Source organism: Octopus bimaculoides, chromosome 11 (assembly GCF_046866305.1).
Source record: "Octopus bimaculoides isolate indiv1 chromosome 11, ASM4686630v1, whole genome shotgun sequence".
NCBI lineage: Eukaryota > Metazoa > Mollusca > Cephalopoda > Octopoda > Octopodidae > Octopus > Octopus bimaculoides.
This window is the reverse complement of record NC_142938.1, coordinates 45,053,281-45,079,075: the sequence shown is the minus strand read 5'-3', so window position 1 is coordinate 45,079,075 and position 25,795 is coordinate 45,053,281. Positions and strand designations below refer to the sequence as shown.

The window sequence follows — 25,795 nt, the reverse complement described above, 5'->3', positions numbered from 1 at the left end:
CACCGGCTTGGACTCCAAACTCACATTTGGCACAAACATCAGGTGAGGAAACTGGATAGAAACTGACAAACCTAATGCTTGGATATGAGCTGGAACCAATGAATTATTATCATTATTTAACATCCATTTCCCATTCTGGCATGGGTTAGACAGTTTGACTGGAGCAGATAAGTTGAAGAGCTGCATCAGGCTCCAGTCATCTGTTATGGCTTGGTTTCTACATTCTTCCTAATGCCAATTACTTTACAGAGTGTTCTGGGTGTATTTTATGTGTCACTGGCACAGGTGCCTTTTACATGTCACTGGTGGGTTTCACACAGGTTCCATCAACTAAATTCATTCTCAAAGCAATGGTCTGCCAGAGACTCATTGTAGAGTATACTTGCCAAAGATGCTGCCCAGTGAGATTGAACCTGAAATCACTTGAAAGCATAATGAACTTCTGCACCACGTAGTAATGCATACAGGGTGACTCAGAAGACCCTTTATTTAGCAACAATTTTCCTTTACTGATTTAAAAATCCAGTGTACATAACCAAGGCAGTATTTAGTTAAAATAGCTATCTATGTATCATACTTAATGCATATGCACTGTCAATAGGCCAGATACTTCTATATTTGTCCTCAGATAACATCACACAAGAGATGACAAAGAAACATAAGAGGAAGGGCACTACATTGAAGAGGACACATTGGACCCATACAAGCATGGTAAAACGGATATAGAAATTATGATGATGATGATATATGTACATAGAAGTGAAGGCATGGCTGTGTGGTTAAGAAGTTTGCTGCACAACCACAGGGTTCCAGCTTCATTCTCAGTAACTGCCCTTTGAACAAGTGTCTTCCACTACAGCTCTCAACTAACCAATACTTGTGAGTCAATTTGGTTGATGGAAACTGAGGGAAGCTTACTGTATATGTGTGAGGGGAGGTGTGCACATGCATTTTGTGTTTGTTTTTCACCGTTTGACAACCAATCTTGGTTTGTTCATTTTCTTGTAAGTTAGCAGTTTAACAAAAAGGGAAATACTAAAATAAGTACTTAAGAAATTATATAATAGACTAAACCCTTAGAGGCTGTATCCAGAAACGCTGTAGTTCAATGACTAAAACAAGTACAAGACTATAAGAATGCATACATGTATGTGGATGTATCATATATATCTTATATATGTGTGTGTGTATGAATGTGTGTGTGTATGAATGTGTGTGTGTGTATGAATGTGCGTGTGTATGAATGTGTGTGTGTATGAATGTGTGTGTGTATGAATGTGTGTGTATGAATGTGTGTGTGTATGAATGTGTGTGTGTATGAATGTGTGTGTGTATGAATGTGTGTGTGTATGAATGTATGTGTGTATGAATGTGTGTGTGTATGAATGTGTGTGTGTATATAGGCATGTGGGAGTAAAAAGTTAAAGGAGATACTTAGAAGTAATCATAATAATGTAAGCAAAGGATTATAAAAACAGTTTTCTCAAGAGCTTGGTGAACAGACCCGAATTAGTTGTGAAAGATCTTCATAAGCCCTCAATCTCATTTCCTCTTTTTGGTTGTCAAGCCAGTACAACAAACAAATTTTTTGTTGTTATCCACAAGTGTCTTACTTACCAGACAAGTATGAAATCCTGACTATGACCAGTCAGGGCATGCAAACTGACTGTTAATACTGAGTCAGTGATATATTGACCTAACCAATTGTTAACATATTTCTGTTTTATCTTTGGTAGGTTTTTATATCTGGCTGATTCAATTAATGCTAGCAGCTGCTCTTTTCCACTGAAACAAATCTCTCTTTCTGCTTCTCTCCCTCCCCGCCTCTCTCTCTGTTTTTCTTTCTCTTGCTCTCATACATCTACACACCCTCAAATTCTTATACATCCACATACTCTCACTCAAACACATGTACACACAACATTAATAAAACTAATGAATGTTGAGCTAATCTCTACCAAAATTGACCATTAACCTTTTGCATACTGAGTTTGCTATAGAAATAACAACACAAAACACATGCTCACACATAAACACTTGTGTGGAGACGCAAGTACACAGTCATACACCCTCACATACACAACGCATGCACGCACATACACACACATGCATGCGCATGCGCACATGCGAGCACACACACACGTACACGCGCGCACACACACACACACACACACACAATTAAATATTGATTTCAGATTTTAAGTTTTACTGAGATCACTTCCAGTTTGTGAGATTATCTTGACCCAACCATCTGATGGCACTACTATCTCATTAACAAACCTCTATGTGGCTGCTTGCACTATTTTGTTCTTTACAATAATTTGATCAAGGACAATGGCTCTCAGACTGACAAATACTAGATCCCCTCCAAAAGAATTATTAATGATATGGCAAAATACATTTTGAATCCATACAAGTCTTCTTTTTTTGCCATGGAGATTGAAACCAAATCTAATTTTGCTTGATATAAACAATTTGCCTGCCCTCCTCTTTTTCAGTTTTCATAGCCATCACTACCACCATTCCTTGCTTCTTATGAGAAGCACTGGTTTATAGAAAGGGCTGAACTCATAGTCATTGCAGGCCCTCCGAATCTAGTGAGATCAATACATGCTTTGCAGAGAAGGAATTGCAATAAGATAACACTCTGAGAAGAAAGGATTGGATGTAATGATTCATACAGAGTTTGTTGGGACGGATACAGTGTGGATGATGAGAGGAGAAGAGACAAGTGAATCAAGTGGACCTTATTGGAGATGGACCAATACCAACCAGCTCCAAAAAGATGCCACAAAGTGAAGAGACAGTACATAAGTGGGTAAGAATTGAAGTGTGTTGGTGCACAATTTCATACCCATCAGTTGGAAGGAGGGGTCTTTTTCCAGGGTGTGGTTTAAGATATCTGCATATATTATGATGTTATTCCAGATTTGAAGCAAATAGTTCATTGTGAATCTCACTTGAGCTTTGTACAGGATTGATAATTATTGGGGCTGAAATATTTTATTTTCTGGTATTAAGAGGAAGGCCAGTTTTTGGGAAGTTTTGTTTACATTTTACTGTATGGAGTACATTATTTATTCAGAGGTAATTCACTTATGTTTGGGTTTATACCTTCAATTAATATTATTATTGTTGTTATTATTAAAAAAATACATATATGTATGTATGTATACATATATATATATATATATATATATATATATATATATATATATATCTTGGCTTCACTTCACTGATGAAGATTAGGAAGGCTGTTGTCCATGTTGTCTGCATGCTCATTCGTGGCTGATAAGGCCGAAGTGAGATTGACATATTTGATTGCAATGATGACAGAGGCATGGTTGTTCAGGGTCTGATGATGCAGCTGCATTATTTTTTCGCCTCTGATGTTTGTCTTCAAGAGAGGCACTGCAAGAAATCTCAAAGGAGGAAACAGCATCGCTGATGGTATGGCACCAAGCAAAACAGCCAGCTGTTAGAGTGGACCACTCATAATAATCAATGTTACAAATGCTAGGGGACTGCTTCAGGCAGTCCTTATAATGCTTCTTCGGTACCCCCTGTTGCAGTGGTCAGTGGTGAGTTCACCATACATGATGATCTTGGGTAGGCAGCAGTCTTTCATCCTGTCAATGGTTCCTGCCCACCGTAGTCATGTTTCATTTAAAATGGCTTCCAGGCTGGTGGCTTTTGCTCGCTTGAGACCTCAGTGTTGGTGATGTAGTTGCTCCGGTAGATGTTGAGGATTGCATTTTCCTGGGCAACTCGGTTTACACTGAAGAGGGCCTGAAAGTATTCAGACCAGCAGTTGAAGATGGATGCTGAGTCTGTGAGAAGCACCTGGCCATCTGAGCTGTGCAGGGACTCCGGACTTGATGTACTGGGCCGTAGACTGCTTTGAGAGCTTCATAGAACCCCCTGTACTCACCAGAGTCAGTGCACAGCTGGGTTCTCCATGCAAGGTTGGTCCACCGCTCATTCTGAACTTCACAGAGTTTGTGCTGCAGGAAGCTAGAGGCTTGGCGAAAGGCTGCTTTCTTCTCTAGGCAGGCTGGTTGTGCCAGGTGTGCTTGGTGGACAAACTGCTTCTTTAATAATTTCTGGATCAGCACAGCACTTTCGTCAAACCAATCCTTATTCTTTTTCTTTGTAAACCCAAGGATTTCTGCAGAGGTCTGTAGGATGGTGATTTTTAGTTGTTCCCATAGGATTTCTGGTGAGGGATCTGAGGGACAATTGGATTTATAAAGCTTTGCCTGTAGTCCTGCCTGGAAGTTTACTTTCACTTCATTTATCTGCAGATCACAAGTTTTGATTTTCTTGTTGTTGGTCAGTCCTGTCTTTTTTGTTGATTTGGGCTTGAAGTGGGGTTTGAGTTTGCACTGGACCAGGCGATGGTCAATATGGCATCACTCTGGTGTACATGATGTTACACTGGTCTCGTTGGCGTATGAGGACGTAGTCAAGGAGGTGCCAGTGTTTTGATTGGTGGATGCATCCAGGTTGTTTTCAGGCTGTCTCTTTGTTGGAAGATGGTATTGGTGAGGATGAGCTGATGTTTGTGCAAAACTCAAGTAAGAGTTACCTGTTGTCATTACAGTTCCCAATCCCATACTTTCCAAGGACTCCTTTCCAAGTTTCTGAATCTTGGCCCACACTGGCATTGAAATCTCCTAGGATTATGACTTTATCATCGATGGAGGTTCCCTGGAGGAGTCTGCACAGGTCTGAGTAAAACTTGTCCTTGTCTACTGGGTCTGATTGGAGGGTTGGAGAGTAAACACTGAAGATCATGACATGCTCCTTGTTTTCAAGAGGGAGGCACATGGAGATGATGCAGTCAGAATGATCTGCTGGTAGGGTTTCCAGCATTGAAGCAATGAAGTTTCTTATTATGAAACTGACACATCTGGCACTATGTTCTTTCAAGCTGCCTTCCTCTGGGAGCTGGACTTCACTAAGGGCTGCAATATCATTTTCTAGCCTGGACAATTCATGTACAATGAGAGTCGATTGGTATTCTGAGTGACCTCTGTCGTCTGAGTCAAGATGGTTCTGACATTCCAACATGCAACCTTCAAACATTTAGTAACATTTGAAGGGTGTTTGGAGTCTTTTCTTTTTGTATCTGTGTATATCTGACCGCTTGAAGAAAATGCCCGATGGTTGTGGTTTGCCAACTAAGTGTGTAGGAGACAAGCTTTCTTTAGGCCACTTTTCCATGGCCCCTCTCCATGTGGAGCAAGCAGTGCTCTCCCTAGATAAGCCTGCTTGGTTGTTCGGGATGCTGCCAAGTGATGTTGTTTCTGAGTCAACACCAGGTGACTATTGCCTCAAAACGCCTGCATGCAGGTTGAGAGTTGTGGCTTCCAGTAACATCTTCCACTTGCCATTTTCACCCCCTTCCCATCATTACAGGGCTTAGAGAGTTGTGATCATGGTTGTGGACATGGAGAGATCCTTCGGCCTGTACGATGGAGTTTTAAGGTGAAGTGCAGTCTGTGCAGAACTGGCCCCACCCTTTACACTCAGAGTTCATCTGCTGTGGCCCAGCAAGCCAGGACGAAATGACTGTTTTCTTTGTAATCTTTATCATCTTAATCAAATGACAGGAAAACAGAGATTTAGTATAATATAGATATATATACAAACATATATATATATATTTATATGTGTGTATGTGTATATGAATATATATACATACATGTACACACACATACATATACACGCATATATATATATTTATGTGTGTTTGCATGTGTGTGTGTGTGTGTGTGGTGACACATAAAAGGCACCCACTACACTCTTGGAGTGGTTGGCACTAGGAAGGGCATCCAGTCAAAATTAGACTAGAGCTTGGCACAGCTCTCCAGCTTACCAGCTCCAGTCAAACTGTCTCCATATCACTATCAAAAACAGATACTAAATGACGATGATGGTGATGATGATATATATATATATATATATATATATATATATATATATATATATATAGTTTTAGAGAAAAGAACCAAGGTTCATGAACTCATCGATGAAAATCCACAGTCACATATAGAAAATTAATAAGAAAAAGCACAATAAATAAGTATAATATAATACAAAGTAAATTATTATCATTATCTTATGATTTAATTTTAATTTTTAATAAATTGAATTGAATTGAGTTTTTACCTGTAAATTTGGATTTTTATCCCTAATATTATTGTTATATATATATTCTTTATTTGTGTATTAATGCTACCATTAATTTTATGTTAAGGAATATCTCAACAATTATTCAAGCCCATCACATAGGAAAATGGTGTTTGTTTCTATTTTGGATTAAATGATAGGCTTAAGTAATTGTTGATATATTCCTTAACATGAAATCAATGATAGCCTTAATACACAAATAAAGAATCTTTATCCACCAATGCAGTGTTGAGCACTCATTCTCATCTTTTGATATTTACATGTGTATGTGTATATATATATATATATATATCATCATCATCATCATCATCATCGTTTAACGTCCGCTTTCCATGCTAGCATGGGTTGGACGATTTGACTGAGGACTGGTGCAACCGGATGGCTACACCAGGCTCCAATCTAATTTGGCAGAGTTTCTACAGCTGGATGCCCTTCCTAACGCCAACCACTCAGAGAGTGTAGTGGGTGCTTTTACGTGTCACCCGCACGAAAACGGCCACGCTCGAAATGGTGTCTTTTATGTGCCACCCGCACAAGAGCCAGTCCAATATATATATATATATATATATATATATACTGAGAGAGAAAGAGAGGAAGTGGAAAGAGATAGAGATGCTTCCTTGCATACCTTCTTTCTCCTTCAATTTCGATCTTACCTATGATGACCTGCCTTAACCTACCATCTAATATCAATAATATGGACTTACCTTATAATTATTCTGAAGGTAGTCTAGCATATATCACAACTATTATGAATATTTCTCAAACAATCTTTTATGAATCTTTTGCAATTTAAACTCTGAAACATTCTTTTCTACATTCAAGTTGCATAAATATATAAATATATAAATGTCAAATTCTGACCAGATATCAGTTGTTTGTTTGTCCATACTTTTATTCAAGGCACAGGCATGGCTGTGTGGCAAGAAGCTTGCTTCCCAACCACATAGTTCCAAGTTCAGTGCCACTGCATGGCACCATGGACAAGTATCTTCTACTATAGCCTTGGTCCAACCAAAGCCTTATGAGTGGATTTGGTAGACAGAAACTGAAAAATGCCCATCGTATATGTGTGTATGTGCGTGTGTGTGTATCTATGTGTGTGTATCTATGTGTGTGTATGTGTGTCTGTGTTTGCCCCCCCCCTCCATTGCTTGACAACTGGTTGGTGTGTTTACATCACTGTAACTTAGTGATTTGGCAAAACAAATTGATAGAACAAGTACTAAGCTTAAAAAGAATAGGTCCTAGGGGTTGATTTCTTCAACTAAAGCCCTTTAAGACAGTGTTCCAGCATGGCCACAGATGAACGACTGAAACAAGTAAGAGAATAAAAGAATGGATGTGTGTTTGTGTGTGTGACCAGCACAGGTGTCCTGTACGTGTCACTGACATGCATTCCTCATACTTGTCACCAGTACTTGAAAGGCACCCATGCTAATACATGTAAAAGACACCCAGTACACTCTATGGATTGATTGGTGTTAGGAAGAGCATCCAGCTGTAGAAACCAAACCAAAACTGATTGGAGTGTAGTGCAGCTCTCAGGCTTACCAGTTCCAGTCAAACCATCTAACCTATACCAGCATGGAAAATGGATGCTAAATGATGATGATACACACACACACACACACACACACACACACACACACACACACACACACACACACACACACACACAGAGCAGTCATCATATGTGGTTATTTCAATGACTTCAATTGTTGTATATTGTTCTTAACTTCTTTATTCTTTGTTTACTTTTAACCTACTTCCACGCACACAAGCTGTCACCTAACACAATCCAACCCATCTAAGTTGATTAGAATTATTAGAAACAATAACCATATCATGATCACATGTTTGGCCTTGTTCATCTTTCCTTGAAAGATCTCCCCCACTCAAACTGAAATTATGGAACAGCTCTGTTCTATGAGTCCATGAGTTGTACATATACTGTTTTCATGATGCAAGCATGGCTGTATGGTTATGTAATTTGCAACCCAACTGAGTAGTTTTGGGTTCAGTCTCACTGTGTGGCATGTTGGGCACTAGGCCAGAAACCTATATGAGTGGAAGTGTGTGTGTGTGGGAGAATATGCAAATAATAACAACAGACGAGGGCAGGTGGTGTAAATAACAAAAGGATATATTAGTATGACGCTCGGGAATACGGAAAGTCTTTGACGTTTCGAGCTACGCTCTTCAACAGAAAGAATACGGAGACAAGGAGAAAAACACGGAGAAAAAAAATTGAATAGTGTTCAGTCAACGGTCAATCATAGTGTGTGTGTGTGTGTGTGTGTGCGTGTGCGCCTCCTCATCTTGGCATTGTATGACAGTTGTAAACAAGTATCCACTCTCATACAAGGAGTGTCATTCATTTTCAGTCTTCCATGAACACATGTCCAGTCATGAAGCAATATTATAATTCAAATTCCGCTGAGGTCAACTTTGCCTTTCATCCTGTTGGGGTTGATTAAATAAGCACCAGTTACACACTGGGGTCAGTATAATCGACTAAATCCCTTTGCCTGTCCTTGTTTGTCTCCTCTATGTTTAGACCCCTTTGAAACAAATGATATTTGTAAGGATTGTGACGGGAAGAGCACTCACCCATAGAAAATCTGCCTCAACAAATTCTGTCTGACTTATGCAAGCATGGAAAAGTGGGCAATAAATTTTTGATGCAAAATACATTGAAATCGTCTACTATTTTCTTGTGATGTCATCACTAAACCTGTTTCTACTCTGCCAAAAATGTACTGTTGTTTCATTAGGCATTTTCACACTATTTATTATTTGTTATTTGTTCTTTTCCCATAGCTGTGTCAAGTTTAGGTAAAACACACAGACTCTCAAATTATTGCAGGTGTGACTGTGTGATAAAAAGCTTGCTTCCTAACTATGTGGTTCCAGGTTCAGTGCCATTACACAACGTCTTGGGCAACTGTTTTCTACCATAATCCTCAGCTGACCAAAGCCTTGTGAGTGAATTTCAAGACAGAAACTGGAAAAAAATCCATCATATATATATATATAATATCTGTGTGTGTGCTTGTGTGTGTGTGTGTGTGCATGCGTGCATGCGTACATGCATGTGTGTGTGTGTGCCTTTGTATCCCCCCCCCCACTACTTGGTGTTGGTTTGCTTACATCCCTGTAACATAGTAGTTTAGCAAAAAGAGACCAATAGAATAAGTAACAGGCCTAAACAATAAGTACTGTGGGGTGTGATTCATTTGACTAAACCCTTCATGGCAGTGTCCCAGCACGATCAGTCAAATGACTGAAACAAGTTAAAGATAAAATATAAATATATGTTAACATAAAAGCAAATACATAGAAACAGGTAACCAAGTCATGAAACCTTAGTCTCTATTGGGAATGAACGGAATACTAATTAATGCTAATAAGGACAACACATTTTTTTATTCATCAGATGTAATGTTAACCTTTGCATAGGTTGTAAATTAAATAAATGCAAAGATAAGAAAGGTATTTTTAATTTTATTTTTTTATACATATTTTTTAATTATCATATATTCATTCATACTTGGCTGTTGGCTTCAAGCCAAGTTTTACTGAAAACAAACCATTATCATTAAATCAATTGCCAGGCTGATTAACTGTTTTTTAATAGCCTTTCCACTAATTAAACCTGACACTTGAGATACTGGCTCTTATTTCTCTGCGGATTTAAAGTTAACCTTTCAACTGTTATATAGCCTTATTAAGATATATAAAGATAACTATACCACAGTATATACCAAACTATCAGATGTTATTATACACTGCTAGTCACAATGTGCTTCACATTGTTTTAGCTTTTGAATGAGGGATGCCACCCCACTGGCTAGGTGGGTAGGCCAGATTTTCCTTGAATGGAACAATAGTCCATGAGAGGATTATTCATTTACAGCTGAGTGGACTGGAGCTATGTGAAATGAAGTGTTTTGCTCAAGAAGACAATGCACTGTCTGGAAATCAAAACTATGATTTCATAATCATGAGTGCAACACCCTAACCATTAGGCCACACACCTTCATGTTTAGATATATGTAATTTATAAAGAATGTTTGTTGTTGTTTGACCCAGTTCAGCACAGATCAAGCAGACCCATAATCAAAGATTTGGTGTGTCAGCTTGCGGGTGCTGGTGTCACAAAAAAAGCACCCATTTTGGTGTCACATAAAAGCCCCCGTGTTGGTGCCACATAGAAAGCACCTGCACTGTAACAAGCACCTGCACTGGTGTCACATAAAAAGCACCCAAGCCAGTTCCACTTGAAGAGCACTTGTGCTGGTACCATGTATAAAGAACTGGTGCTGGTGCCATGTAAAAAGCACTCAGTACACTCAGTAAAGTGGCTGGTGCTATGAAGGGCATCCAGCCATAAAATCCATGTCAGAACAGACAACTGGAGCTTGGTGCATCTCTCTAGCTTTGCCAGCTCCTATGAAACTGTCTAACCCATGCCAGCATGGAAAACAGACTTTAAATGACAATGATGATGGAGCTACATAATCTAATGTATTTTTCTTTCCAGTAAGGTGTGATTTAAGAGAGACTCAGTTGCCAACTCTGGCAGTTGAGCGACCATATAGAGGCTCCTTTATTTGCATGTGTCAGTTATAAAAAATAAGTATCATAACAAATGTAGAACGGAGACCATTTATTTACTATCTGGTATTTGTTATAATAGAGACAGCACATAGACATGCAGTTGCTGACTCATTCATATCCTTGATTATAGTGAGTATGAAATGAAAAAGGCAATATCTTGTTTGTTGACATATAAACTTTGGATAACTACCAAACCTAGCAACCTGAATTATAGGATAAACAGTTTTTCCTCTCTCTTTCTCTCTCTCTCTCTCTCTCTCTCTCTCTCTCTCTCTCACACACACACACACACACACATACATGTACACTCACATATATACAAAGTTCACATTGCAATCATGTGCCTTCAGGTTCACTATGTGCCTTTTACTCTGAGCGAGAGGCCCTTTGTCACCAGCAGAGGTAGGAGCTCTCTGAACTTTGCCCAGGCTATTCTTATTCTAACAGCTACACTTTCAGCAATTGACTTGGTCACCTAGGTAATGGAAGCGATCAACTACTTGTAGTTTTTCTCCCTGGAATGTGACAGAAGCTGTTCTCTAAACATTTTCAGTGTTTATAGCACCTGAGCATTTGCCACATACAAAAACTATCTTCCTAGTTAGCCTTCCTTTGATATTGATGCACCTCTTATGTGTCCATAGCTTACACTGGGTACATCTTATGGAGTTTCTACCTACGTCTTTTCTACAGATTGAACAGGGCCATCTACCCAAAGGGATTTGTGGTTTGTCTGCCTTCCTACTTATTAAGACTTTGGTTTTAGCTAAGTTGACTCTAAAGCCCTTCGATTATAATCCTTGCTTCTACACCTGAAACTTTTTCTCTAGTTCTGATAGTGACTCAGTAATTAGAGCAAGGTCATCAGCAGAGAGGAGCTCCCAGGGGCATCCTGTCTTGAATTCCTCTGTTATTGCCTGGAGGACTATGATGAATAAGAGGGGGTTGATGACTGATCCTTGGTGGACCCCTTCCTGCATCCCTGTCCATTTTGTGCATGCTATTTGGTATTTAGGTCTTATTCTCTTTGTACATTATTTGAAGCTGAAAGAAATATTACTGACTAGCAGAAATACCCGGCGTTGCCCGGGTTAAAGAGAATAATGAAATCTAAAAACGCCGTCTAGACTACGCATCATCTTTATATATAGAGATGTATATACACACACGCACCCAAACACACGTATATATATGTATATCAATATAAATATATGAAAGTCAATGAAGTTTCGTAAAAGAAGGTGATCATGTACATACTTTCTTGCTGTTGTGATTATAACACCTCGTTGTAAACAATGTTCCTTGTTTTCCCTTGTGGAGCATATACAAATAGGTTTTTTTTGCTGCCCACTCTTGAGCAGCCAACATACAGTTGTCCATGTGAGAAGCAGGGCTCTTCCAAGAGAAGACCAGCTACAGACAGTGTTTGACCCTGAGATTTGTTTATGGACATGGCAAAAGTCACACGAAGGGGGAATTGTAGTCTTCTGAATGTAAAAGGAATGTCTGCTCCTGATGGAGTAAGAGGAATTCTTGGAATAAAGACGTCATCCCCTTTTGCACATCCAGAAAGAATGGTAGCCTCGATAACGTGTGACATCATTTTCTAAATAATGCTCATCTGTTATGTTCGGGTTAAAATTTCATCAACATCAAAAATATATGAATTTTCATGGGAGTTATGGCCGTTATGCAAAGAATATAATTTCCAAATTTCATAAAGAACCATTCAGTACTTTTGACGTAATTTTGGATAAGAAAACAAATGACTAATGTGTGTGTTTGTGTGCATGTGTATGTGTGTGTGATGGGTGTATATATGTATAGATATCTGTATGCATGTATATATGTATATATGTGTACATATTACATGTACATCTATATATATATATACATCTACACATATATATATAGATCTATATATATATATATATATACATATACGTGTACATATACATCTATATGTATACATATACATCTCTCTCTCTCTCTTTCTCTCTCTCTATATCTATACATATACGTGTACATATACATCTATATGTATACATATACATCTCTCTCTCTCTCTCTTTCTCTGAAAGTATCTGTCATTACAGTATCGAAATGGTGTACATATACATGTATATGTATACATATACATCTCTCTCTCTCTTTCTGTCTCTCTCTTTCTCTCTCTGTGAAAGTATCTGTCATTATAGTATCGAAATGTGATTGTTTCAGTTAGTGGAATAGTTTCATTTTTAAAGTGAAAGTATTTGACATGAGTGTTTTTGTTTCACTTTTGACACGTAATACTTAAATAGTGGAGGAGATATTATGTTGCCGTGTGCTCGAACTCTGCAAGAAGTAAAAAAAATTTTTTGACTAAAACACAACTGGAACCCTAAGTAAGGCATGTGTAAAATTTGAATGAAATTGGTTGCGTAGTTCTCGAGTTTTAGGGATTCACACACACACACACACACAGACAGACAGACACACATTCTTATTTTTATATATATAGATGACACTTGATGCAGCAATAATGTTTAAAATTTCCATTTGATTTTTTACTTCCTATGTACTTGAGTTAAACCAATACAAATAATAGTGACTGCTATTTACTGACCTAAAATCAACACCAAGTCATAAATCTTGTGTCAGTCTCTATTTTGACACCTTTGATATAAGCAAGCATGTTATAAATTATAACTAATGCTTATTTGGAGACTACAAATTATATTTCAAAGAATCCTCATGCATAAAATTACCATTACTTTGAATGTTGTATATTTTACATTGTGTTCTTGATCAACACACTTCTTTTCACATTGCTCCAGTCCACTCAGCTGGCAAAAATTAGTAATCCTGCAACAGACTGGTGTCCCATCCAGTGGGAAATATATGTGCCACAGAAATCTGGAAACCAGCCCTATGAGTCTATATGACTCAGAAAGGACTTTTATCCTTATCTTGTATGTATGTATGTATGTATGTATGTATGTATGTATGTATGTATGGATGGATGGATGGATGAATGGATGGATGGATGCATGGCTGTATGATAGGTTACTTTCAGTTTCTGTCTACCAACTCCAAGACATTAGTCAGCCCAGGCTATTGCAGAAGACACTCAAGGTGCCAAGCAGTGAGATTGAACCCAAACCAGTGTAGTTGAGAAGCAAACTTTTTAACCACATAACCATGCCAGTGCAAGAAGAAAATTTTCCAACCCAACATCCTGGTGAGGGTGGATTGTGCCTGATAGTCAGTGTGGGGACTGAGTGGGGACAGTATGGGTAATAAAAGGACAAGTGAGTAGGGGTAGTTTGAGCGGAGTTAGCTTGAGATCAACCATCTCTAAAGAGGAGAGGCCACATTAGTTTTGGAGTAAAAGGGAGTGATAGGAGACAGCATATCTGTGAACTCATGTCTGGAGTGTGTTGGTGAGTAACCTCATGACAATCAGTCAGGTGGTCTTTCTTTTAATGTGGTGTAAGATATTTATGAGTGTATAACTGCAGCACTGGCCCAGAGGTACAAGCAATACTCCATTATGGGTCTCACCTAAGCTTTATCGAGAGTAAGTAGTTGTTAGAGATTCAAATGAAATATTTTCTAGCTTCGAAGTCTTTATGATGCAGTTTTGGCTCTGATAGGGACGTGCATTTGCCAATCACTTGAACTCACAAAGAAATTACCTTCTGTCTTGTTTATGTAATTTCATTGCCATTATCATGTAACTTATTGCATTAACTTAGATTTTATAACCAAGACATAGTAACAATCTCTGTCATTTCTTTTCATAGGTAATGCATCTTGTAGTCTTCCCTGTCTCACATACATGACTATTTCATGCTGTGTCTTTGTGCATAGAAAATGCTCCTTTCTTAATCTTGGTTTCTAATCATATCCCTTCTCAAATTAACTTCTGTCTTATCAGAGAAACTTTAAATATTGTGGGAGATGGACACTGCAAATATTAAGTATACATATTTTGATTATAGATTTGTTAGTGAATCTTTTATCTTATTATTTTTTTTTTATATAATTCTAGCACAAATAACTGCAGACAAAAGTACAAATATCCATTTTAGTTTGGCATCAACAAGTTGCTGGAGAAAAGGTGAGTTACCTCTCAACAGATTTTCTTTTCTTTGTATTTGTCTAACTGACTTGGAAACAGAATTCATCAGATACTTCCCAGATATAGATGAAAAGCATGAAGCTTGGAAATTCATCAGGAACCCATTTCAGTGTGAAGTGATTGATGTTTTGCATGAAGTGCAAGAGGAGTTTTCTTGAGCTGAAGTTTAACTCCCCAGTTAAGGAAGATTTCAAAAACCTGGATCTTGAAACGTTCTGGATCAAATACCTTCTGGTTCACCCTCTGATCTCACATCAGGCTCTTCAGATTTTAGCTATGTTTGGATTCACATATCTTTGTGAAGCTACATTTTCGACACTCGTTGCTGTCAAGACCAAGTACAGGAACAGGCCGAACGTTGAAAGGGTCTTATGTTGTACCCTCTCTGGCATTCAACCATGCATTCAAGATCTGGTAGCTAAGCAAGATCTTGTAGATAAGAAGCAGTGTCAAATATCTCACTAATAATGTGACTAATTCATATTCAATAAAAAAAATTTTTTTGTTAAGAAGCAATGTCAAGTATCTCACTTTTTGTATAATGCGATTATATATAAAATTATACATATTTTGTATAATGTGACTAATTCATATTCAATAAAATGACTAAAAACGTATTTTAGATTTTATTTAAAATCTGGGAGGGAATTTTATTCATAGATGTGAAAGGGACATGGTGAGAAGGACAAATTCCTAGGGGAGGCATGGTAGTAAAAAGGGTAAGAACTACTGATCTAAACTCTTTGAATTTCAACCATAATAATTTGAAAGATTATTTTTTTTTGTCTGAAAGATTATTATTTTTTAATTAGTTCTTTGTAGTTGTTTTTTTCTGTTCAAGTATGTGTTGTATAATTCTTTAAGTTAAAATTTTGCATAGACTGAAGAAGATATTTTACAACTTGTTGCTCTTCTTAATGCCAACACTTTACCATAAAATCGGTTAATGTATTTTACTTGAGAGTATGATCCAATTTCATTGACTCAATGTTTATGTCACTCAATTCATTTTCAGACAAATGTGGATTTTCTCTGAAGTGGTAAAGTGATATTTATTTGCTTCTCTGAATAAAGTTTTCCAGCATAAAACATGGCTTCTTGACATTCTTTTTATATTGTTGTTGTTATTGTAATGATTGCAATACTGGTGATATAGCCCAGATGACTATTCTTTAACAAATTAGTTAAAGAATTGTGCAACTAGCAAAACCATTTTTATTCTGGACAGGAATCTCTAAAATTTAAGGCCTACAATATCTGATTCCTCATCAAAGATTACAGAAAGTTTGTTATAAGATATTTGTCTGTTACGGTTAACAGGACAAATAAGCATATAGGAGCTCCTTTTCTGGTTTCTTTGTATCTTTATAAGAACAGTTACTATACAATTACCCAAATACCAGAAGCTGGAATTAACTGTTGGCATTGCAGCTTTACTTGTTATCATAGTTTAGTCAGAAGAATAGTAGCATTTTCAGGGCTTCCAAGACTGGTGGGAAGAAAGAAGAAACTTTACAGAACAGAAATGTGGCTCAGATGCCTGCAATAGAGTGGACTCTGTTAAAAGCATCCAAAGGCCAGGAGGTGGTATTAAGCCAGACACTGGATGAAGTCTACCATTCAAAATTAAGAATATATCCTCTGGTTGGTTTCCAGATGGTTTCCATTCTAATTTCATTTACATGTCTTTTGTCGGCTAGAAACAAATGTATGAGACAACTGCCAAAGGGACTGCACTGAAGGATTGAGCCTGAAAACATATAGCTGTGAAATTAACTTAAATGTGCCCAATTGTTTTAAAAGTATTGGGGGAATTAAATTTGATTGCTCTAATTGCAAGAAAAATGTTTTTATATATTAACTTTAAATTTAGGCATAAAGCTATAAATTTGGGAGGGAATGGTATTGTCCTGTACCAGTCAAATACTGGATACATTTAAACTGAATCAAGTATTTGACTGGTGTGTTATTTTTTCTTCTCCAGAAGGATGGAAAGCAAACTCCAATGGTAATTGAGATGAGAATTTTAATGAATAGTTATTAAATATTATAATGCATTCAGTTCAACATTACACAAACTTTTTTGGGGGTGGGGGTTAATAATCTAATAGAAATAGTAATAAAAAAAATAAATAAAATATATTTGAAAATAAAGTATAACTTAAAAAGAAAACAAATTTTAAAATATTTTGATGCTCATTTGCTTTCTGTTTATATGTTATAGGATATGCTGTGGTCAATGATGAAATAAGTGATCTAAATCGTAGAAAAATTCTTATAATGTGTGTTCAAATTCTTCAGAAAGCTAAAGAAACAATGTACGTATATTCTTTTGATTTGTTTTAACGAATATGTAGACAGTGCATATACACATGTATATATTGACAAAGAAAAAAAATACAGATAGTATATTGACTGAAGAGACACAAGAGACACAGCTACTAAGTTGAATAAACTGAATTCAGTCTTGATAAATTCTAAGTTATGTTTATTCATATATAATATGAGAATTTTGAGATTGAAAAAAAAAATAATAGGTAAATAAAATCAGAGCTATGGTTAGCAAATAGTATTGTGTAGCCATAGGAAATGTTTTATTACTGAGAACAACACAAATCTACGGAGAGAGAACAAAGCTCAATAGCTTTTCAACAAAAGTTATGGTGACATTTGTTTTTAAAAGAATTCAACAGTTTGCATATATTATCGAAGTGTATTTTGTAAATTGGAAATACATGAAAGACTGCTAAAAGTGTTGGGGAACTAGTACTAGTATTGTTAGATTAAAGGAACTGACAAAGCCTTAATATACAAGTATATCTTAAATAATGTAATCAGAGCAATGATTGTAATGAAATCCTTTTAAAAAGAATATAACTTCCTCTTCAGAATGTTAGCTCTCTGGAATTTTTTCCCTGCACATGCTTATCCTGCAGCCATTGACTTAAAACTCATCAAAAGGAATGTGACCCACATAAATCTTAGTGACTTCTGAGGACTGGTGAAAATCAAAGATATTGCCGTCTTCCTCCACACCAACCAAAACAAAATTTTTCCATGTATCTTTTTATATCAATAAATCAAAAACCTAAACTGCAAATTAGTGTGGTGGTTTTGGCCTCTAGGCCAACCCTAATCATGTAAATCTATGATCAATAGATTTCCAGCTGTGACCATGTTTAATATTTTTTCTTTCAGTCATATTTTTTTTTTTAAGATGGTAGAATGAAGGAATTTTAGTTGCTATTTCCTACAGGTTGAAAAACTAAGCAGAGGTTTCTTTATTTGGTGTTAACTACTGTAGTTATGAAAAGAGATCAACACTATAACACTTGGAGGAACTATGATCAATAAGACATATATACACAAGCAATAATATAAAATACTAGCAGAGATACCCGGTGTTGCCTGTGTCACATGAAATTGAAGAATTAGACTTTTCTTTTATATTTTCTCTAATGAACTGGAATACCTATGATTTGAATTTCATCAAAATTGGAGATTAAGAATTTTAATGAGGGTTCTTTCCCTCTTTACACACCCTAACAAAAATTCTAATCATGACATATTTATCCCATACTACTCATCTTTATGCCTAGATTCCAAAATCCATATCTTATAAAACCTATTCAAAGGTTTTTGCTCCTGCAAAATGGAGCACAGGGAGCTCTAAAATGTGAGAGACGGTCATCTGCTTTACAGTTAAACATTTGAAAAAGAAGCTCAAGATATATGTCAATGGACCGATGAATCCTTTGTAGTCCTCTTTCATGACGATAAACAACTGATGTTCTTCAATACAGATCTGTGTCTTTTAAAAAAGATCACAACTGAAAAACCATACAATTTAATGTACAAAAAGAATGACAATAATCTGGTATGTGTGTTCGAAGATGCACAAAATGAATGTAGTAATATTCCATTTGTGTCATATGCAGACATACTTCACATTGATGGTGAAATGCCCGTGTATATGGGTCGAGTGAATTTAGGGAAGGAGAGGAAGGTTGTAGCATTGGGTGTGACATCGAATATATATACATATATATATATATATATATATGTATGTATGTATGTATGTTTGTATGTATGTTTAGGTATATATGTATGTATATGTATATATGTATGTATGTATATGTATATATGTATGTATATATATGTATAAATATATGTATGCATGTATATATGTGTACATATTACACATACATCTATATATATATATACATATGCACAGGTGTATACAAATATATACGTAATATATATATATATATATATATATATATATTATATATATATGTGTGTGTGTGTGTGTATGTGCGTGTATGTATGTATGTATGCATGCATGTATATATGTGAGATAATAGTTTCAGTGTTAAATAGTGAAACTATTAAACTGAAAGTATCTCACATTACTATAGGGCTTTCCTCTAAGGTGTTATCCACCCCTGATTGGAACTCTCCCGTATGACATGTACGCATGCTCAGTGACTTGCTTTAACAGTTGCAATCAGCTGAATGCACATTGCCAGTGACATTTGACATAATTACCCACACTCTGTGGTCAGGGTTCTTTTTTTGGTTTGATGTCGGTATCGAAGGGATTACCAGACACCGGACAATACAGTGAGAGCAGCTTTCACTCACATTGTGGTATTCGATGCTGTGTACGTGTCTGTCGTGGTAAAATATGCCACTCTTTAACTGTTGCTTTGCTTTCATCCGTTGCACGAGGTAATTATGTCATCTGTGAAATTCGGCAACTTACAAAGATCTTTAGATCAGGCAATACTTCACCGAGAGGAGATATAAGCTTCTGCTTATTCCTGTCTGAAGTATCGTCCGATACTTCAGACTTATCGTCCGATGAATTTACTTTGTTGACATTCTTCATCAACAGAATTTTTATTCCTTTCAACCTTTCAGTCAAGTCCGCCTTTCTTCCAGTAACATAGTGTCCATATAATCTTAAATATTTCTTTAACTCAGACACAGTAAGTACTTCGATAGCTGAATCATCAAGCTGCTTTATATCCATGATAAGACGTAAAACAATAACAATGGCGTGGGTTAGCCTCCGGAAGTTTAATTATCTACATGGAGCGCCGCCTAGCCAAGGGAGATAACCTACTTATAGGAAAGCCCTATAGAGAGATGTTATTGTTTCACTTTCGACACATAATACTGAAATAGTGTAAGAGATAAGAGATTGCTCTGGGCTTGCATTAGTAAGGCATGTGTAAAATTTGAATGAAATCGGTTGTGTAGTTCTCGAGTTTTAGGGATTCACACAGACAGACAGACAGACATTCTCATCTTTATATATATAGATAGATGTTTTTATTGATAACACCTAGAAGAAGGTGCTTCTTCTCCACCCACCAAAGTAAATGAAACTTTGGCCAGGATGAATCAGACAACATCCAATGATCATCAATGACCTGAACTATAACACCCTCCCATTGGTGGGTCAGCAGAGGCAGCTAAGTCACTGCTTATCATCATCTTCTGGCTTCCAGCTTACCTCTTCTCTCTTGCTCTATAACCAGCAAGAAGCTCTTTCTGTTGCCTCCCCCATCCTGCGCACGGCTATCCTTCACTCTTTTACTCTCATTTCAGTGGTTGTAAACATCTTCCATACTGACTGGGCAGGGAATTCCCTACAGCCAATCTCAACTGAGAAAAGCCATGACTACCATCCCCTCTCCCTGAAATCCTGCCGAAGGCTTTCATGCTTGATATGTTTTAATTCACAGGCCTGATCACACCCTTCTGTAAGCTCAATGATGATTATTTTCCTTGCCTTTCCAGACCAGAGAACTACATCTAGCATCAGTGTTGTATGGATGACCTGGGGGAAACTGCAGTCTCTCCCCTAAATCCGCTTTCATATCCCATGATTGAGACCCATGTAGTAAGCTATTTGTCATTTTTTTGCTGTCTTCACTGGCTTTTTTCCCTTCTTTCACAAACTTGACTGCTGCTGTTGTTTTCCCATGATGATGGTGTTTCTTGAGCCTTTCCAATTCCAGAGAGTGAGCAAGTGTTGTAAGCACCTTGTCATGACACTGCTTGAATGTCCTCTGGGTAGGTGCTATTTTGCACCTTGATGTATTCCAGGGTCCCTTTCTCCACAAGGTGTACACAACTGGTCCTCCTCCAAACAACCATTTGTGCAGGTTGTTGGTGTTGGGAGTGTGTCATACACCACCCACAGGAGATACAGAAAGGTTCCAGTCTCCACAGGTCTGTTCATGTACCCTTCCTCTTCGGGTGGTCCCATTTAATTCAGGCTCCCAGAGATGCCAGCTCCATAGCTCTTGACCTTCTTTCTTCCTTCATGTTCTGTACTTCTCGATATTCACCTTCTTCTATTGTTGGAAAAGAGAAGAACTCAGACCCTCCCATCCTCTGCATGTAATTCCATTGATGTGGCATAGCTTCAGCATGCTCTCAGCCTGTGCGAATGTGGTGCTGGTCACCCACTTTTATCCAGACTGTTGTGATATCTGCATGTCTGACATGCTCATTCTGGGAGTCCTTGTACATCATTAGAACTCTATATTTCACAACTTTTAATTCCTTCACCACAGATGACAGGGGAAGTTGTAGCTGTCTAGATCTTATGTACAGGCCTATTGAAGCTTGTGGGGATACCTAGCCACCTACAGAAGTATTTGTATACCTTCCTCTCCTTCCTTTGTACTTTTATTAATGGAATCTCATACACTGTTAATAACTACATGAGTCTTGAGAGCAGTCCACGTTGATAGAGCTATGCCTTGTATTTTCCTGGAGGCCCTGATCTTTCAATCCTCCTCAGCCACTCCTCTGCTTGCTTCTCAACATTGTTTCTGTCAGAGAGTGAATTGTCAAACCTCTTCCCAAAGAATTTGATTGGATTTTCCTCTATTGAAGGAATAGCCTCACCTTGCACGTGCAGCTTGATTTTGTTTGTTAATTTGCCTCTTCTGATGACTATACACCTTGATTTCATAGGCTTAAACTTCATTCTAGCCCATGTTGCTACGTGTTCAAGTGAAGTCAGTATCTTTTCTGCTTCCACATGCAACATCATCCATTGAAACCCCTTATTGAGTGTTGTTGGTTGCCTAATTCCATTGTTGGTTCTAAATACACACTCGTTGTTTGTCTATATTTCACTTGTCTTTCTTTTTCCAAATCAGTTATGTTTCTTTATGTTCCACAAAATACTTTTCACTACACTAATCTGTAGCCTTCTCAATAAGTATACACTTTTTCCTTTTAAATACTTGGTTTTTAGTTTCCAACTGATTTTTCTGCTGTTACATTCCCATGATAGTAAGCATGTGATTTAATAATGTTTCCGTTGATTTACTTTGCTTATTTAAAAAATATTTTATTTGCTAGCATCAGATCGTGTGTGTGTGTGTGTTGAACTTTAGTTGTCTTTGGACTTATTTTATCCTCTTTCTAACATTATAGTGATAATGGGTTATCATTTACAGGTGGCACATTTGTTCTTCATATTAAGAGTGTAAGTAAGGAAATGGGGTGGCAGAATTACTAGCACATCAGACAAAATGTTAAGCAGCATTTCATTCATCTTTACATTCTGAGTTAAAATTCTGTTAAGATCAACTGCCTTTCATTCTTGTAGGGTTAATGAAATAAGTACCAATGTAATTGACCAGCCCCAAACCCCAAAATTTCAGGCTTTGAGCCTATGTTAGAAAGGATATCAATTGAGTAAATGGAATTTGTATTCAGTATTTGTGCAGCTCTTTTAATCTATCACAAGGTTAGATTTTTAAAATTCATGTTGAAACATCTTTAATGATTTCCATGAATCATTTTATTGACACCTTTCCAATTTGTGAATTACTGTAATAAAAAACAGAATACTATTATTCAGTTATGATGAAAATATTTACTTACACTGTGTTGTAATAGTATGTTATTTATTAGTAATAAAATGTGTCATATTTTCTACATTGAGAACATTAATATTGGTTTCATATTTTGGCACAAGGCCAGCAATTTCAGGGAGATGGGTAAGTTGATTACATCAACCCCAGTATACAACTGATGCTTATTTTATCAACCCCAAAAGGATAGAAGGTAAAGTCAACCTCAATGGAATTTGAACTCAGAATGTAAAGACTGATGAAATCCCACTAAGCATTTTGTCCAGCATGCTAATGATTCTGCCAGCTCACCATCCTAATTAAAATCATTAACATTAATGTTTGCTCTTTTAAGTTTCAGATGTTTCATTCTAAGTTATGTTTAACCCATCTTTTAATACACTCAACAGGAGACATCCAAGCTTCAAACCAATGAGGATTTACTATGAGGATGATAATCTTGTAGCAAAATATAGTTGTAATCTTGACGAAAAATTTGTGTTAAAACCTCCTCACAGACCAGTCTTGCAGAAATCGTCAAAACCACTAAATCTTTACAATGTACCAATACCAAATATTCCTGTTATGGAATTTTACAATGAAGATGACAGGAAGACATTACTGAAGTCTGTAACAGACGATGGAACATCTGTGATATAGTATCCTTTATGTAGCAATATCTATTTAGAAGAAAGTCTAAGCATGTTATTTTATCAGTAGTCCTTTAGTTTTCAAAATCCATAGTTAAAAATGATTCAATTTAAATTTTGCTTTTATTTAGTGATGGCTAAATTAGGCTTGAATTAATTTTATTAATTAATTTTATTTCTTTAACAGGGTCTTTGAGCAAATATGTGGTAAACATACAAATGAATAAATGGTAGCTCTATACGAGTCAACTCCTGTCTTGAATTACATATTTATCATCTTATAATAATTCTGCTTGTCATTGCCAGTAACGCTTTCACGTGATTAAAGAAAAAGAGGGAAAAAGAAAGGAGGGAGAAAAAGTGGGAGAGAGAAGAATCCATGATGTGAAATAGAGGGAATGTAATTGTAATGCTTTCATGTGATTAGTTGAAGGGAAAGAGGAGAAAGAAAGAGGAGAGTCAAAAAGAGGATAAGGTGAAAAGTGAGACAGAAAGAGAGAGAAAGAAAGAAAGAGAGAGAAAGAAAGAAAGAGAGATAAAGAATGAAAGAGAGAGAGAGAGAGAGAGAGAGAGAGAGAGAGATAAAAAGACTGATAGAGAAAAAGAGGGAGAGAGAAGCATCCATGACATGAGGTACGGAAAATGTAATATTTATTATGTAGTTAAAAAAGTTACTTGAAGGTAGTGATATAGAGAGAATCAGAGATATAATTTTAGCAGAGGGATGATATTCTGATGGTGAGGTTAAAGAATGGCAAAGAGAGAGAGAGAGAAGTGGTGATGGTTGGATACTGAAAAGCGTATTTTTTAAAAATTCAACTAAGTTTTTTATATCACCTGTCACTTAATGCATGCACATAAGTGCAGTTCCATGAAATATTCATGCTTATTTACATAGCAGATATATGCAATTTAACTAAAAGTTGTATCATATGTACAGAATTTTTTTCTTGTTTATGAGAAAAATGGAAAAATAAGAGTGAATATTTATTTTATGAGTGCTGCGTATTAAGTCTATAAAATTGCCCATAAAGTATACAAAGTGTATATATAAAGCGCATTAAGTAATCATTGTATTCCAATTTCTTTCACTTTTCAATGAGTAGCAGATGAGTGACTATCTTTCCATACAGACACAACACAGGCTATGCTTTCAGATTTTTTGGATAAAGTTTTCAGAAATAACCCAATAGGTTTACCATTAATTCCATGAAATATTCACAGGCCCCACTACTTATACTATAAACCTGCTGACAATTTTCACTTCTTACTTACTCAAATTTTGGCACAAGGCCAGCAGTTTCAGGGACGGAGCTAAGTTGATTACATTGGCCTGAGAGTTCAATAAGTACTTATTATATCAACTCCAAAAGGATGAAAGGCAAAGTCAACTTTGGTGGTATTTGAACTCAGAATGTAAAGATGGTGAAATGCAGCTAAGCATTTTGTCTAGCTTGCTAACAATTCTGCTAACTCATGATCTTATACTTATTACTCATGTTACAGAGCAAATCTGAAATTCTATGCATATGTATTCTGCACAATATGTACAATGTTTAAAAATTATAATGCAGATATTAGCATAACTGTACGGTTTACAAATTTGCTTCACAACATAGTTTTGGGTTCATTACCACTGTATGGAATCATGAGCATTGTGTATTCTGCACAAAAATGACATATAATGTGTAAATAATTATAAATAAAGGGATAGACATGGTTATGTGGTTTCAGGTTTGGTACCACTTCTTGGAATCTTGGGTAAATATTTTCTATTGTAGAATGAAGCCAGCCTTTGCTTGTAGAATAGAATTGAAAGGAATTGGTAGATGGAAACTGTGAGGAAGCTTGTCATGTATGTGTGTATATATACATGTACACAAACACACACACACATACACACACATACACACACACATACACACACACACATATATATATATATATATATATATATATGTTAGTGTCTGAGTGTGTGTTCATGTGTGTGTGTGTACACACACGCATGTACATACACACTGGTGACAAGAAGGGCATCCAGCTGTTGAAAATCTGCTTCAACAAATTCTTTCCAACTCATGCAAGCATGATGGGAAAGTGGATGTTAAAACAGTGGTGTGTGTGTGTGTGATATACAAAACAGACTTCTTCACAGCATACACAGATGAATGGATGGCAGGACGGACAGACACATGCATGTATGTCGATCCTAAACATCATTATTAGAACCATCCAAACAAATGACAATAACATTGTTTACTTTTTTAATTGAACAAATGTTCTGTAGTTTAGCAGATGCGTGACAACAAGTGGAA

At 36.7% G+C, this 25,795-nt stretch overlaps 1 protein-coding gene across 1 annotated transcript in view; it reads left to right on the top strand.

The window, feature by feature from the left end:
* LOC106879840 (uncharacterized) overlaps positions 1-25,795 on the top strand; it is a 62,359-nt gene that overhangs the window by 17,106 nt on the left and 19,458 nt on the right. Inside the window, exons 3-5 of the mRNA XM_014929544.3 lie at positions 14,855-14,923; positions 17,169-17,262; positions 23,241-23,489. Of these exons, the coding sequence (XP_014785030.2) occupies positions 14,855-14,923; positions 17,169-17,262; positions 23,241-23,489 (412 nt within the window). The remainder of the gene's footprint in view (positions 1-14,854; positions 14,924-17,168; positions 17,263-23,240; positions 23,490-25,795) is intronic.